Source organism: Laccaria bicolor, genomic scaffold (genome assembly GCF_000143565.1).
Source record: "Laccaria bicolor S238N-H82 LACBIscaffold_44 genomic scaffold, whole genome shotgun sequence".
In the NCBI taxonomy this organism is placed as follows: domain Eukaryota; kingdom Fungi; phylum Basidiomycota; class Agaricomycetes; order Agaricales; family Hydnangiaceae; genus Laccaria; species Laccaria bicolor.
This window is the reverse complement of record NW_001889915.1, coordinates 234,866-252,175: the sequence shown is the minus strand read 5'-3', so window position 1 is coordinate 252,175 and position 17,310 is coordinate 234,866. Positions and strand designations below refer to the sequence as shown.

Here is a 17,310-nt window from a genome sequence, read left to right as displayed (position 1 = left end):
TTTGTCCTCGACCACGAAATGCCAATTTACGCACGATGGATATGGACTTTGCAGTACTTGATGTAGAGGGGATGTCAGTAGCTTAATGCGTTTCCTTGAAAGTTGAATATCCCGTTCCTCCATCGGTCCCTCTCTTCAGCTTCCTGGAATACGCCCTCACAACCACTCAAACCATGGTAAACCCGGGGAGCTTTTCGAAGGTCATCAGTGAGTGCCATGTGAAGAGCTCGCACCAGAACGATTGAGGGGGATTCTGCTGAACCTCGTCAGGCTATTCTTGTTGAATGAGCCGGACCCTGCTGCATAGCAGGATTCAGTTTAGCGACGAAGTTCATATTTTTATACTCTTATCTTGAAAACGTTGAATCTACCTTGATGCTCCCCCTATGATGTGATAGAACTAGTAGAAGAATGGATTCCTGAACCTCTCGCCCACCCCGTCACCACCACCCAGGCCCCAAGCCCAAGCTCGTCGGCTCACAGAAGGGGTCGGATATGGCGGTTGTTCTGCACATTTAATTCCCGCACGCAACTTTCCGAGCGCGCACGCAACTTTCGCCCAGCGCGCAACTTTTGGATTCTAAATTCGGTTGTTTGGTCTAGCATTTCTCATGCAACGTCACCCAAGCAATCCTCAACATCGTCCCGAAGTCTCTCATCGTCGTTGAACACGGCGAGCTCACAGTACATCCATTTATTGCCTAAATCTTCTTTTCTCTGTTTCCACTTCAAAATATCATGTAGAGTATAATTGCAGAATCTATTGTATCAAATAATTTGCATTGAAACTAAGGTACGAGCTCATTGTGCTTGACAGCGAGTGGCATATGTCCGTCAACGTGTGAAAGCATAGAAGGTTTGACATTGCCAAAAAGTCGGGGAGTTGGAAAGTCCGGATTGTCTGGCCGACCCAAGGCCGACCCACCCTTTGTCCGGCCGAACCTTTGTTTGTCCATTTGGCGCTCCAGTTCGTTTTCTCATGCCATACACACTCTTGTCTCCATCATCTCCACAGGTACGTTATTCATGGTTTTGGTGAGTACATGACATCGCTGTGCTCGTAGCTGTGATTAACAATAAGTATAGGTGTTTCAACCATGGTGGGCCATGGGGAACTCCACCATTTGCGTCAAGCACTCACCACTAGTAAGTTAAGGCTCCATCGTAACATTGGCTTGTAATTGACAGAAGGGATCAGTACAACAGGACAACAATCTTTAAAGTAACTCGCCCTTCCCTCAAAATCAACTTGCCGACCTGTACCATGTCAGAACACCATGTCTGACTCACGGCAATTCTTCTGCAGCAACCACAAAGTTATGGTTCCGGTCCAGATTTGCATCAGCAATGAAAACGGGAATGCAGGGAGAAAGTTCACAAGCTGCACGCTGCTCACGCCTGAGGGGGATGAGTGTAGTGTTCGCAGGTCCAGTTAAGTCCAGTTTTTTACCTCAAAACGACGCAACTGGCAACCGCAACTGGTCTAGACTGATCCAAATATTGAGGAACCACAACTGGACCGCTTTGGACCGGTCCTAATCGGTCCACAATGCAAAAAAAACCGGTCCAGACCGGTTGCGACGGTCTTTTGTTGAAAAATTTATTGTGCCAGATATATTAAATGTTACCTCACGTATATAGCATGTGTAGATAGATAATTTAATTCTCCGTACGCTGGCCAAGATTTGAAGCGATTCGGTCAAGATTTGACTGAGATATGGTGAAAACGGAGAGAACATACATTCAAATTGCATATAAAAATGTTTTTGGCCATATCTCAACCAATTCTTGACCGTTTTTGATGATTCAGGGACCGAAAATTAAGTAAAATGTGCACGAGTAAGGTACAATATGTGATGATACAAAAGACCGGTTGCAACCGGTCTAAACCGGTCTTTTTCGGTTTTTATATATTTACAAAAACATGGCAACTGGCAACTGGACTGATCACAAATGTGGGCAACTGGCAACTGGAAAAGACCGGACCGTGGTTCAGTCCAGTTCAGTCCTATGTATATTTTCAGTCCTGTAGACTGGACCTGCGAACACTAGATGAGTGCCCCTTCGATGGTGCACCCCCAAGAGTTCACCTGCCACCTTGCAAGCCAGCTCACCATCCCTGACACCAACCGCCATGCTTCCTGGTGCCACTAGTGTTTGAAAGTCTGGTCTGGTCTGGTTATTGAGCCCTTGAGGGCTCTAACCGAGACTGAAACCAGTTACCTTGTGCCACGAAACACAAAATAACCGAACCGGACTGCTACTAACCGATATAATTGGTTAGTAATGGTTAGTGGTCGGTTACATGACTGGTCCTAACCAGTTATTTCTCTGTACTAACATAATTACAAATGTATATTATATTTCTAATACAAGCATTTCATAAACAACCTCGCAGGTTGAGTACACCCAACCTGCGAGCATTTCTCATGGATGATTGCCATTGTTGTATCAATGTCACATTATAACACATGTGACAACAGGAAAATAGTCACTTAAATTTCAATTCACCGTAAATATGTCAATTCTCCACTAAAAAATATGATTTTTGGATCGTTAGAAAGCGTTTAAACAGGGGAATATTTGTGTGTAATGTTAGGACACAAAGACCGGTTATAACCAGTCCTAACCGGTTTTTGTTTGGTCTTGAATATTTTGGGATGACACCTAACCACTAACTGGACCGTGGTTACAGTTAGGATCGGTTAGGTAATTTTTGCGGTTCTGATCAGTTACGGTTTGGTCCAGTCTTGGTTATTTTCCGGTTAACTAACCTAACTTCCAAACACTAGGTGCCACACTTGACCATTCTACTCTCATCGCTGTCAATCAAACCATTGAACACCTTGAAAATCAGTCAATGCCTGGCCCCTCCAACTTGGGCAAGTGCCACTACGTCCCACTGTGCATCAAACAGAAAAACACTGTTTGTCACAGGTACATGTGCTGTGCTCACTGTGTATCAAGTGGTGGATGCACTGGTGCACCCAATCATGTGACGAAAGAGCAAGCTGCTACTGCACTCACAGCACCATGTCTGCCTTCAACCACACAAACCGTGGAGAGCTTGACACTCATTGTGAAGCGTTCACTCTGAACTTCTCGCATAACTGAAGCCAAGAGGGAAGGAGGAGGCAAGAATGGGTGGATCTGGGATCAACACCCATGAGTGAGCAATGAGCAGTTACAAGATACTCAGCTGGCCCAACATGATTATGCATACTGTAGGAAGTACAGATATACAAAGCACTACATGTAGTGCAAGAGGATGGCAAGACTGCTGACAAGATGGTGGTTCAAGACAAAAGATCAATATATTATGTAAGATATTCAAATCTAGCTATATACCATTGTTTGACTATGGCCTCTGGGCATTCCCTTCCAATCCTATATCACAAAGCCCCCCAATGTCCAGAGGGCATGTAAGGAAAACAATGGTGGGGAAGAATAATAGAATAGAAATCCTCTTGCCCCACAGAGTGAATATCAGGATAAAATGAGACCAAAAGGTAGCAAAGCAAAGAAGATGAATAAAAGAAAGAAAGAAAAAATTTGGCCCCAAATAATTTCCTATCTGGAAAGCTGGTCACTGTAAGCTCCCAGCTTAACCCAGAAATACCCATATGATCCTCCCATTCTCTCTTCAGTGATGTATAACCATGAGTACTGGGAAACCATGCAAGTGGATGGCTTCCAGGTCATCCATCCCAACTCCATTGCCTTTCCCCATCAAGATGGTGTAGTGTGCTTCCATCATACTTGTGGTCTGGGTATTAGGGCTGCTCACCGTGTCTGTCTTAGATGGATAGACGGGTCCATCAGACGGGCACCGTCACCATACCGTCTGGGCCTGTCACAAGTCTCCTGACGTATGGGGAAAGGCCATCTGTTTCCGTTGAGTGATGGGCGCTAACAGGGTTGACGGGCGTCACCGCATATGCGGAGTTTGAAATGGGAATTGCACCAAGGCCGCTATCGCCTTCCAACCCCACATACCCCGTGAACTTTTTTTTTTGAAACCAGCGACCTGTCCTTCAAATATTTCTTCATGTACGTGCAGCCCCTGAATTTTCGGATACTTAATTTATTATTATTATCTAATTATCACTAGTTGATCACTGGCACTAGGAATGAAACTTTTCAGCAAAAGGACTCACCAAGACTGAAAGATCGATCTCATCGTGGACGGTACTTAGTAGGTAGGTATTGAGTAAATTTCTACTTTGTATGTACTTTGCAATCAGTACTCATCTGTTTATTACATTGTGCTAGTTTCCATCCTGTGTGATGTTTGCTAAGAGACGACACGCGCACAGAGAAATGCCACCCTAGTACGCTGCTAGATAGTAACAATTGTTTTTTTACCTTTGTAATATCATTTATTCTATGTATCACTAAAATTTGTTGACGTCAATACAATTGACGTCCGTCTACATCCATTGACGGCCGTTTTATGTCAGTCCGTCTCCGTTTGCTTCTGCTTGGGTGACCCAGACGGACGGTTGCTGGTTAAACCGCCCCTGTCGACGCCTGTCAATTAGACGCCCGTGTCCGTCAGATGGACAGTGCGCAGCCCTACTGGGTATAAGGCATGTATAGTGTGATAGAGGCTTGCGCCTCTCCACTCAGATTGTTGATCCCAACTCAACTCCCTCTACCCATCAAGATGATGTAGCTTGCTTCCATTGTGGTGTGTCGTCTGGATGTGGGGAGTGTGTAATGGGATAGAGGCTTGTGCCTCTCCTCCCATCTTCCACCTATACTCCCATACAGCCCCCCACTTTTCCAGTGTGTGAATCTCAAGAATCAAGCCAGGGAGGATAGAGGTGAAGAGATCGTGCAGTGGAAAATTACAAGCCGTGATCCTAAGTTGGTGTCAGAGTAGGTAGAGCTGGTGCCATGTTGGGTAGGAATGATAAGAGGTTGAAGGAAAGGGGGAGAAAAAAAAAAAAAAAGTTGTCATAAATCTTGCCCCCCAGAGTGGACACAGGCCATGCAACACACAAGCAGCAATCTATAAGGTTACCATGATTGAAGAAGAGTCTGCCGCATAATGTGCGAGCAGCAACTCCTCAACACTGATCCGCCGCAAAACATGCGAGCTGCAATCAGGAGCCAGAAGGTTACCATGATTGAAGAAGAGTCCGCCACATAATGTGTAGGGCTTCACACCATACCCGTAAGTTACGGCTATACGGGTGCTTTATACGGGTACCCGTACCGTACTGATTGGGCTTGCAGTTCAATATTTGACGGCCGTCACAAATACGGAGGTGTACTGTATTGACCCATTCAATTCACTACCGTAATACGGTATATACGGGACTGTACGGGCAGATTAAAAAAAATTATTTTAGTTATCTTTTCCCACACGTCGCCATCGATGCAACATTGATATCATCGTTCCAACGTCGTTCAACTTGTTTTGGCACTCCCATACTATTGCCCTCAATCTATCCAAGTAAAGCTACAAAAATGCAAGGATCCAGGCAAGAGGCGATAAAACCATTTGGGAATCGATATCCCCATTGTGAAGCTCCTTTCATTCGTTTCCATTGAAGTTGCTGTGCTGATCATTGCTCAAGCCATAGATTGAGCAATTTTTGATATATCTTCCGTCTTTCAGTGCCTTTTTACCTTGTTGGTCAGTGAAGATCAGGTTCTGCCTCCAAGAAAACATTCCAGTCCATTCTGGGCTTCGCATAATTCTCGGTAATTCCTCCTCTTTTTCAGATTCAAAGGACCTGATCCATTCTTGGGTTTATTTAGTCTTTTATGACAATAATTCAGGCCAAGCTCGCTTTTTTCGGGGACCATTACAGATTTTCACGCGTTATAAAAGGCTCTACCTTTCACGTTACAGACATCTTCATCAACACGCTCAAAAATCCTCCTCATTTTAATCCTCTGTTTGCGGAATGTGTCAGTAACATTTTCTCCCTCACTTGATATGTGCTTAGTGAACATAACTCTTCACAGACGTCGTCTCGGCTCTGGGAGCACGTACCCGCATAGAGGATCTGGATCAAAATGTCAAACCTGTCCTCTTGCCTTCGTCGATTCAGTCTGTTGCTAATCGGGCGCACACCTGGTTCCTGTCCGTTTCACTGATTTTCGGCCTCCCAATCGCCTTAACAGTTGCGCTTTTTCCTCTTGCGGATGTTTTTAGCCCGACTTTGTTGAAAACATGCATTGAAATCTTGAAGCTTTCGCCTCTTGGAGCATCTATATTGATTGGATACTCTCTCGTGGTTCTCTTTCTGTGGAGTGCGTATTCAATCCCTTCGTCGTATATTAATTTAGATGTTAATCTCAATGATGCAGTTTCCATATTTTCCCCCCATCTTTTACCTCTGGATCGCATCATAAATGGTCTAGTGTTGCGTCATCAATATCACCAATCTCACATATCACACATGCGGCTCGACCACTTCTGTCGCCTTGTAGGCATGGAGTCCCTCTTCACTATCTTTATTGCACCTCCAGTTGGTCGAACGGTACCTCTGTGTGAGTCGTGAATTCCCAACTTCATGGACATATCTTAAACAAATCATAGTGGTCTCTGGTTCAACAACTATCTATGACATCCAGCACGAGTTAATCCTACACAGATTGTACCCAGCTACGCAACACTTGCCGTATATTTCGATGAATAGCTGCCATAATCGTCTGCTTCAATGTTCTGACACCATGAGCAAGCTTTCGGCTGGCCCGTTATCGCACTTTACCATCCGTTGTCTCTTTATGGGAGGATCAGGTCTGTATTTTCTCGTTCTATCGATTCATCTTGACCAACTGACACGCTATTATTCTCAGACCAATGCGCCCTCAATCCGGATGGATCATTGAAGGATGCATCTGAGATAACATGGCATCATGATGCCGATGATGACACACCCATTGCATCTGGTAGCAAACCATCTGGTTCGTCTCACACTGCTTTCATCATCAATTTCTCATTTCTTGCACAGCTCGTGTTCGGCGTTCACGTAACATGGACCGAATGGCTGAAATCATCAACGCGGAACTAGATTCAGACAAAGAGGACAACCCGAAGCCGTCACGAAAGCGCAAGAGAAAACCCAAACAAAAAGCAAATGAATCTGATAAGGATGATGCTGATTTTGCGGGTTCCTCGAGCGACAGTGACTCTGTATTGGAAGATGACGACATGGACTCTGTAGAGATAACCAATATCGAGGTATGTTTCTATCTTACTTTATGTCATACTCTTTTCTGAGTTGTTTTCGAAGCTTGCTGATAGTCTTCCATCGAAAACTATTCCTTCTGGCAGAAGTCGTAAATCGAAAGGAAAGAAACCAGCCCGGAAACGTAAGCAGGTGGTAGATACATTAGAGTCTAGTTACTCGCAGTCAGCATCGCAATCGACATCGCAATCTAAATCAAGAAGTCACATCACCAAGAAAATGGTACGTTTCGAGCTACAAATAAAATTATCGCTCATTTAGCTGATTAAATCTTAGGGCGGTGGTAAACAGAATCCTATATATCTCTTTTACAAGCAGGTGGATGTCAACAAGGACGGTGAGGCAGGAGAACTGGGGGATAAGCATTACAAGTGCTACCATGGAAATCGCAAAGTTTTGACCATCTCGAAAGCAATGAACTGTAGCTTAAATGGTACGTCTATTCCATGTTCGTTGCATGTTGACTTCAATCTCTAACACTAACTCCGTTCTTAGGTTTAATCAGTCATTTGAGGAGCCATTTCCCACCACTTCACCAACTTTTCCTTTATATGAAGCTGCGGACTGAACACCCCCCGACTTCTGAAGAGATCCAGTTTGCCTCGGGACGAAAGCCATTCGACTCTTCCATCCACGCTGAATACCTTCAAAAGCTCAATGCGCAAACATCTGGTATAAAGGAAGCGTTTGCTAAACAGAAAGCCAATGCAGCTGTACGTCTTCCTCCAACGGTTACTTTCATATTTTAACCACAATTACAGGAGCCTTGGGATCAGGCAAAGTTTGAAAAGCTGCTCATTGAGTGGATCGTTGCATGCGATCAACCGTTCGACGAGGTTGAGAAACCTGAGTTTGTTTCAATGATGGAGTATAATCGGGATCCTACCAAGTTCTCGCTTCCCAAAAAGGATGGTGTTCGTCGGCGAGTCATGACTCTCGGAGAAAATACAATTGAAGAAACCAAAGCAATGTTCGGGGTATGTGGTTCTTTTTTCTTTTGGTGCCAGAATTGTGAACCTTGTCAACGGATTGTGTAGTCTCTGGAGGGAAAAATCAGCCTCTCCCTCGATGCTTGGACGTCTAGTAATGGGTACGCATTTCTGGCAATTGTTGCTCATTATGTGAGAAACAATGGACAATATGGTGAGTCGCCTTCGATGTTTACTTTTTTTTTGCTTATTTTCTGTGTAGAGGAGCTTCTAATTGATTTCTGTGAGCTCATGGGAGCACACTCCGGTGAAACATGGCAGCTGTTTTATGGTCGACGTTAGAACTTTATGGGATTGAAAATTGGGTATGTTAATTGCTGTTCTAACATTATCTTCACGCACTAACATTTCTCAGATTATGGCAATCATGATGGATAACGCAAGCAACAATGACACCATGATGGAGGCGATTGAATCACGGTGCCGTGCTGCTGGCATCGAATTTTCTGCTCAGAAGTCCCGCATGCGCTGTATGCCCCATACAATTCATCTTGCGGCAATCAAGGTCTGTTCAAGTGTGAATTTCTTTGGTTTAGACAATGGTGTTAACGGCTCCAAATATAAATAGCTGCTTGAGGGTATCGGCATCACATCAAAAGACGACAGTGCTCGGGCTCAAGCCACCAACTATCAAGATGAGGTAAATGTGGGGGTTGAGCGTGAATATGACATGGATACAGCCCAGGAGATGGAAGGGGAAGATAGCGATATTGTCAACGAGAGGCCGTCAAATGATATCCAGTCAGCCGTTTACAAAGTAAGTGAGATAGCGCCTATCGTGTAACGCCTTCTGCTGATGATAATTCGCAATCTCACTCAGCTTCGTAAAATTGTACGCTCTGTTCGCGCAAGCCCTCAGCGTCGTCAACATTGGTATCAAGAAGTCGACAGGATGAACGCGCAGCTCTTGCTGACTGAGCAAAAGTCTGTGTTGATGCTCATCCTCGATGTTAAGACCCGATGGTCGTCGACTCATCAAATGTTGCGTACGTCTTCTTTAAATTGAATTAAAATATTTAAACTGATCGTTAACTTTCAGGACGTGCCCTTGATTATCGCAAAGCTATCGACTCTTTTGTCCATCTTCATAGTGACCTTTGGCCGTATTTACTTTCCGATGAAGACTGGCACTCGATTGATCTGGTCACTGCCTGGCTCAAGTCTTTCCGGACAGCTACTACACAGATGTCTGCTACCCAGACACCCATGCTGTCGTCGACGCATGCTATTTTTCGTGGGCTGGAAGAAGATCTCCAAGATATAATCCGATCCCTCCCCAATTCCACGTCACCACGTCTGATGAAAGGACTCACAGATGCCCATCGCAAACTCAGTGATTACTATGAAACATATGATGAGTCTCCGTTTTATATTTGGTCTTCATGTACGTTCAATTTCATTTTAATCAAAGATTGTCACGGGTTTCTTACTGTCCTCTATCTGCAGTATTGGACCCCCGTATTTCTTATGAAGCTATGAGGGACGAGTTCGAGAACGATGCTGATCTTGCTGCTCATTTGGAGACAGCCAAAGCTGATCTACAGGAGTATTTCAAAGTCAATTACCTGTCACCCCAAGCCTCAGGGGAGAATCCTTATCAGTCACTCAGTGCAACGACATCCCTTTCTTCTGTTACATCGTCATCATCTTCGGGATCTTCTCCAAAGAACTTCACTGCCAGATTCCAACGCAGGCATACTTGTACGAACGAATTGACTGAATTCTGGAACTTGCGACAGGAAGATTTCATTACTTGTGATCCCCTTCAATGGTGGCACGGCCGTCATGCTCAATTCCCACAGCTCTACTGCCTCGTTCGTGATATTTTCTCAATCCCAGGTAATTATCTCGTCAACCTCCTATCTATTATGCTAATTTACCATTTATTAGGATCCGCTATAGCCGTTGAACAGATTTTTTCTGGCGGTCGAGATACTATATCTCTCCGTCGCGCTAGTCTCAAGCCAGAAACCATCCGGACCCTCATGTTGGTGAAGAGGAAGTTAATAATTTCACGAGAGAAGATTGCCGCTAAACTTCGTCAGCCCCCAAAACTACCCATTTAATCTTTGTTCCATAGTTTTATCATATACCGTAAATACGGCCGTATAACCATAGTTCCTCCCGTACCGTATCGTCTGGCTATTCAACTCTAACTTGTACGGTACGGATGAGTTGTGGAAGGGCCCGTATGGAGCCCGTAAGCTGTACGGCTGTACCCGTAATACGTACGGTGCGAAGCCCTAATAATGTGCGAGCTGCAACTCCTCAACACTGATCCGCCGCATAACATGCGAGCAGCAATCAGTACTTCTGAGGGACTCAGAAGGTTACCATGATTGAAGAAGAGTCTGCCGTGTAATGCACAAGCTGCAACTCCTCCACACTGATCCACTGCGAAATGCGCGAGCAGCAATCGGCCTTCTGAGAGAGCCAGAAGGTTACCATGACTGAAGAAGAGTCCGCTGCGTAATGCGCGAGCAGCAACTCTCAACCAGTTGAGGTGTCTCCCCTGCCCATAAGAGTCCTCCAATCAAGTCTTAACACCCCAAATAGAGGGGAGATCCTGAGGTAGCCAAAAATGTGTTTGAGCATAGCGTAGTGATTTCTGGCCCGTTCCTGGAGATCAAATACCCGTTCGAAAGCTACGAACGACGCCTTTCCAACGGTGTAATTCGCGTATCGTGACGAGCCGTGGTTGTCGAGATAGAGAGGTAATACACAGAAACTGCAGTTCTGGAGTAAATGCATACTGCAGACCAGGCTGTCGTCCGTTATCGATGTGAATAGGTGCGTCGGAAAGGTACAAATCCAACGTTTAAAACGGGCTATAGAACATGCGATGCGAGCAGGTTATGACAATAGGAATGGGGAAATGGTTGTGGGAGAGATGATGCTGTAACGCAAGAACCGCTTGTCCGTTTGATGCGTATGAGGGCTTCCCAGAAGCGCATTGACCAAGGCTTTAAAACAAACCAAAGAACGAAAGGGGTGACGAAGATCTCGCCGAGAACGGACGAAATATGTTCATCTTGGTCACACCAGGCTGAACTAGGTGAAGCGCCGCCAATAGGTGACCGTTTAGCGAGTTCAGGGGGTCCAAAGAAAGGTGTGAATGAGGGCTTTCCAACGCAAAAAAGACAAGAGCGATACGACCGTCGGTTGGCGAGATATGACATGAACAAGTCACATGCAAATGGTTGCTGGAGGGATGGTGCTGTGACACGAGAACCGCTTGTCCGTTTGATGCGTATGAGGGCTTCCCAGAAGCGCATTGACCGTGGCTTCAAAATAAGCCAAAGAAGTTGAACAAAAGAGAATGCGCCAGCTCTCCCTCTACCAAGAAATGCAGACTTCAACCATGCTTTGGTGAAGTCCGCAGTGCCCCCACCATTGTGAAGCGTTCACTCTGAACTTCTCGCATAGCTGAAGCCAAGAGGGAAGGAGGCAAGAATGGGTGGATCTGGGATCAACACCCATGAGTGAGCAATGAGCAGTTACAAGATACTCAGCTGGCCCAACATGATTATGCATACTGTAGAAAGTACAGATATACAAAGCACTACATGTAGTGCAAGAGGATGGCAAGACTGCTGACAAGATGGTGGTTCAAGACAAAAGATCAATATATTATGTAAGATATTCAAATCTTGCTATATACCATTGTTTGACTATGGCCTCTGGGCATTCCCTTCCAATCCTATATCACACTCATCACTACCGCAACCTCATCTACCACTGCCACAACCTCATCTGCCTCTTCCACGACCGCGTTGCCACCTGCAGCCGTCTCTGTTACCAACAAAACAGACGCTTTCGCAAACCCTCGAATCATGTCACAGATGAAGGCAACATTTACAGAGCAATATGCCGTGGAGCAGCATTTAGAGGAGAAGAAAAGGGCTGAGGATGCAGAGCGTTTGTCACACATTAAAAAGGCTAAGAACCATGTTATTGGGTACGGCTGGGCAACGGTATGTTGTCTCCTTGTACCTACGTACATCCACTGATTTGACTGGCTAGGACCATTTTGAACCCACTATCTCTGAATTTCAGGGTGGGTTTGTGTGGCCCCATTTCATCACCACCACTGATGTCCTTTCCGACTTGGACATACCCCTTGATGTGAACCCGTCTTCGACACACATCAAGCTTTACCATCATCAGGTCCACACTTGGACTAAGGTTTCTGTTGGCCATGTTGTCACCCCCAAGGATGGCGATAGGATCTTTCTGAAGGCTCTTGGCATCTCCCACTGTCTTAACTTTGATGATCTGTTGACGAAGTCCCTGAGCCAGGGGGGCAGTATCCATATCAGAAACAATTTAGCCGGTGAACATGCATTTGTTCGCCAACAGCTCAAGTCTCGCACCAGCCCCTCACCCGAGTTCACGTTCAGTGATGCTGAGCCAACCACCAAGTCCACACAGCACATTCCCAAGTCCGTAGCTCGTTCAACCCAACCACCTAGCCCTGATTCCTCTATCAACATCACTGCGACACAAGACCCACTGCTGAGCCTCAAATCAAGACACCATCACCTAGTGTTCGAAAGTCCGGTTAGGTTAGGTTATTGGGTGCCCAGGGGCTCTAACCGAGACCGAGACAGGTTAGCCTTTGTCCTGAAACCTAAAATAACCTAACCAGACTGCAACTAACCGGTTACGGTTGGTTATTTGCAGTTACTAACCGGTTAGGACCGAAAAATAAAGAATCAGTTATAACAAGGCAAATATGCTCATATGTATTTTGATAGATATTATTCCTGCATATTCTAGCTTTAAAACGAGCCCAAGAACGCTAACATTGGTGAAGAATTGACATATTTATGCAATTATCCTTGAAAGTCTATACATTTGAGTGATATTTTAGAGATTTGACTGTAACTTAGTCAAATTTTAAGCGTTTTCGACGTTCTAAAGTGCGTTTTGAAGGTGTATAATAGGGCTGGTCATAATCGGTTATTCCATTTTCGAAATCAACTAACCCTAACTGCGGTTAGGTTAGTGTTGCGGTTAGGTCCGGTTATTTTCCGGTTATTTTCCAGTTAACTAACCTAACTTTCAAACACTACCATCACCCTCCATCATTGTCAGACATCTCTCTCTCAGATGATGACTGCCCCACGCATATCAATATGTCGAATGCAAAGAAGGACAAGGGCAAGGGCTGTAAGCAGTCCTCAGAATGCACAAAGGACCACCTAAGCCAAAAGGCAGAATAACTGAGAAGTTATATTCTCAGCCAGTGCATCCTATATATGATACAGTATGGGAACTGTAGTAATCATGCCATGATTACAAGGGCAAGGGCAAGGTGCCAGTCAAAGTTGAAGAGGCATCAGATGCAGAGTTTGAAGTACGTGGCAGGGTACCACACATTGGAAACCACACAGTTACGGTTGAACAAGTGACTGGTAGCTACCACTTACATCATGTACTCCTGAGCTGTACCATAGGAATTCCTGCTTAGCTGCCGTGAATGAAATGAAATGAATTTTCATTCATTCATGGCACCTGTTTCATTCTTGATAATTTATTCTGTTTCATTCATTCCTGGTGACTGTTTCATTTTTTTATTTCATTCCACCATGGCAACTGTTTCATTCTTTGCTTCATTCATTCCTGGCGACTGTTTCATTTTTTTAATTTTATTTCACCATGGCAACTGTTTCATTCTTTGCTTCATTCATACTAGGGCAGTCATTCATTTTTATTTCATTCTTCTCAGGTGCCTGTTAGAGCTGGGAAAATGATTATGTAATTGATGCAAAATATTTCAGTGCCTTAATTGGCAACAGCATACATATCTTGTTATGTATTTGAGCCTCAAATCCAAAAGTACCTCCATATGACCCCACACACCACTGCAGTAGGGCACAACACACATCAGGCATAATTGTATATCATTTCCTTATTTAGATGTGTATTAAAACATTGAAATTGTTGCCTGAAAGAATGAAACAGAGATGAAATAACTGCCTGAAAAGAATGAAATGAAAATGCTACAGCAATGAATGAAACGAAGCAAAGAATGAAACAGTTGCCATGGTGGAATGAAATTAAAAAATGAAACATTTGCCAGGAATGAATGAAACAAAATAAATTTCATTCTTGTCAATAGCAATACTTATCACTCCCCCACCTATTCCTACTGGACTCCAGGACTCCAGTAGGATTCCTACTGGATTTTGACAAAATTTCCAAAAAGGCATTTTCACATATTTCTCCATTCCCCCTCCTACTGGACTCCTACTGAACTTAAACAAATTAGATGAAATGCTCCACACATTGAAGTCCTACTGGATTCCTACTGGAATATCAACTTCAATGTATTACCAAGTCAGAACTTCAAATTTCTATTCAAAATTCACATTTAAACAAATGTTGTATTGTGAAATGACAACTAAATACAGAAAGATATTTTACTAATGTAATGAGGGAGGGGGAGGGAGTGATGGAGTGATGGAGGGAGTGGTGGAGGGAGAGAGCTATGGAAGGAGGGGAAGTGAGTGAAGTGAAATGATGGAGGGGGGAGGGGGTGAGAGAGGTGGAGAGAGGAAGAGAGGGAGGGAGGGAGGAAGAGAGGGAGGAAGAGAGGAAGGAGGGAGGAAGAGAGGGAGGGAGGGAGGAAGAGAGGGAGGGAGGGAGGAAGAGAGGGAGGGAGAGAAGGATGGTGGGAGAGAGAGAGGGAGGGAGGGAGGGAGGAAGAGAGGGAGGGAGAGAAGGATGGTGGGAGAGAGAGAGGGAGGGAGGGAGGGAGGGAGGGAGGGAGAGAGGGGAACAGAGAGAAGGAGACAGGGAGGAGAGATACACTGAGTCGTCGTTTCGTGGGCGCTGTGTCAATTGCACACATAGGTGGGGTGTTTTTCGAGGGTGGCGGATGTCGTTTGTGGGCGGCGGGCGTTTTTCGTGGGCGGCGGTCGTCGTTTGGGTTTAGTGGGTGTGTTTTGTGGGCGGCAGTCGTCGTTTGCATGGGCGGTGGATGTTGTTTGTGGGCGCTAGGCGTTTTTCGTGGGCGGTGGATGTCGTTTGGGTGTGCTGGGTGCTTTTCGTGGGCGGCGGTTGTCGTTTGCATGGGCGGCGGCTGTCGTTCATGGGTGCTGGGCGTTTTTCGTGGGCGGCGGTTGTCGTTTTTGTGGGTGGCGGGTGTCGTTTGTGGTGGTGGGTGTTATGGTCGTCGTTGGTGGGTGGGAGCGGGTCGCTGTCCCTCGTCTTTCTTGTTTGTTGTGTCGGCGGGCGCTCGTGGTTTGTGGGTGGTTGTTTTGTCCGTGAGTGGGGTCGTCGTTGCGTGCCGTGGTCGTTTGTTGTCGTTGTCTGTCGTGGCCGTTGTTGTTGTCGTGGTCGCGTGTTGTCGTCGTCCGTTGTGGTCGTGGTGGGCGACGTGTTCGTGGTGGGTGAGCAAGACGGTGGTGATGGTGGTGTTGTTGAGTGTTGTTGGGTTTGGGCAAAATTCTCACTCGCGGAATTCGCCGACGTCCTTTCTAGGAAGGAGGTCAGTACGTTGGTATATAGAGCATATAATAATGACCTATAATAATGCCTTCCTAGTGTAACTGGTAAAGTGCTTGTCTCTATAGTATTGTCCCTATGTCCATAAGGTTGAGAGTTCAATTCTGTCAGGTTGCGCTTTTTTTAATATTATATAATAACAACAACAGTGACAAACTGCTGGTCCTACTGGGCTCCCTGTCCCCGGAAATTCCTACTGGACTCATTCCTTAAAAATCCAGTAGAATTCCACAATTCCTGGTGATTTGGGTTCAGTCCGGTAGGAATTTACTAGGACTCCACTAGGACTAGGATACAAAATTTGTATGGTGATCAGCCAACATAAAATGTGTCCCAGTCCTAGTCCAGTCCGGTAGGATTCCGGGAATCCAGTAGGAGTCCGGTAGGAATAGGTGGGGGAGAGTAAAGAGCTCGTCAGTAGAAATGAAGAAAAAAATCGAAATGAAATGAAATGAAACAAAAAATATTTCATTTTCCATGGCAATGAATGAGAATGAATTGGAATGAAACAGGTGCCGTGAATGAATGAAAATTCATTTCATTTCATTCACGGCAGCTAAGCAGGAACTTCTGTGGTACATGCCAGGTTTTACATGATGTAAATGGCAGCTACTAGTGAACAAGTGGAGCAGCAGGCCTGTTATGGTACATGCATATGTACCTACATATATCCACTATTCCCTTTCAATTCCCTTTCAATCTGTTAGGCATTCCTTTATTTTCTTAACTAAGTTTTATGTATTAACAAATTACTACCAAGTACGCACGTATATACCCGAATCCAACGTGTTTGATCATGTACAATGCAAGGCGACTGCTTGACAATATTTGGAGGTCAGGGTTTAGACAAACAAAGCTGAACCAAATATGTCAAACAAAGACTCCAGACTTAGTGACGAGTCAGGAAGGTTCCTACACATTCCCTCAAGATCTAGAAGTAGTAGACAAGGTACTTAAGGATGTCCATAGCTTAGAACAATTCATTCATTCTTACTTCCCCAAATATCGTGTGAACTTGAGATCTTAAGTAAAGACTATGTAACACAGCGCTAGAGAACTATTAGATAAGGCCTCGTGCTATCAACAGTCTCTGATTTGAATCATTAAACACTTCGTGCTAATGTTTTCGACTCCGTTCCGTTCCTCATCAAACGTTAAGGTACAACAGGACCATCACGATCTAAGGACACGTTCCCCTCACTCGACTCTAATCATATTCGCTCACAAAGGATTAAATGTAAGTTTTACTTTAAACATTTTAAACTAATGAATCATATTCATAGGAATATGCCAACATTAGAGTCGACGCAATCGCGAACTCTAACATTGGTGGACACACTGGGAACTTGTCCCTATGTTCATGTTGGCATCCACGCGATCATCAGATCTCAAGGTCCAAGATCTTTGGAAACATACAAATGTTTCCGTTACCAATGGAACATGTTGCACCCACACGACACAGGTAGCTTTCTAATCTATCAATAGAATTTCAAATACGTCTATAACCGGTTCTATGGATAATACATAGTGATTGTCACGAGTTTTGCAACCCGTGCGGGTTGTGGGTAGGGGTACAGGTTTGATCTCCACTACCTCGCCAA

At 44.9% G+C, this 17,310-nt stretch overlaps 2 protein-coding genes across 2 annotated transcripts; both read left to right on the top strand.

The window, feature by feature from the left end:
• Nucleotides 1-12,030: 12,030 nt before the first annotated feature.
• LACBIDRAFT_310190 (uncharacterized protein) lies at nt 12,031-12,841 on the top strand (the record flags this gene model as incomplete). The annotated part of the gene is made up of 2 exons (XM_001887367.1): nt 12,031-12,171; nt 12,221-12,841. 2 exons carry the CDS (start codon nt 12,031-12,033, stop codon nt 12,839-12,841), a joined length of 762 nt encoding a protein of 253 aa, XP_001887402.1.
• A 3,988-nt stretch (nt 12,842-16,829) lies between these two features.
• Nucleotides 16,830-17,175, top strand: LACBIDRAFT_310189 (uncharacterized protein; the record flags this gene model as incomplete). The annotated part of the gene is made up of 2 exons (XM_001887366.1): nt 16,830-16,946; nt 16,993-17,175. 2 exons carry the CDS (start codon nt 16,830-16,832, stop codon nt 17,173-17,175), a joined length of 300 nt encoding a protein of 99 aa, XP_001887401.1.
• Between the last annotated feature and the right edge of the window lie 135 nt (nt 17,176-17,310).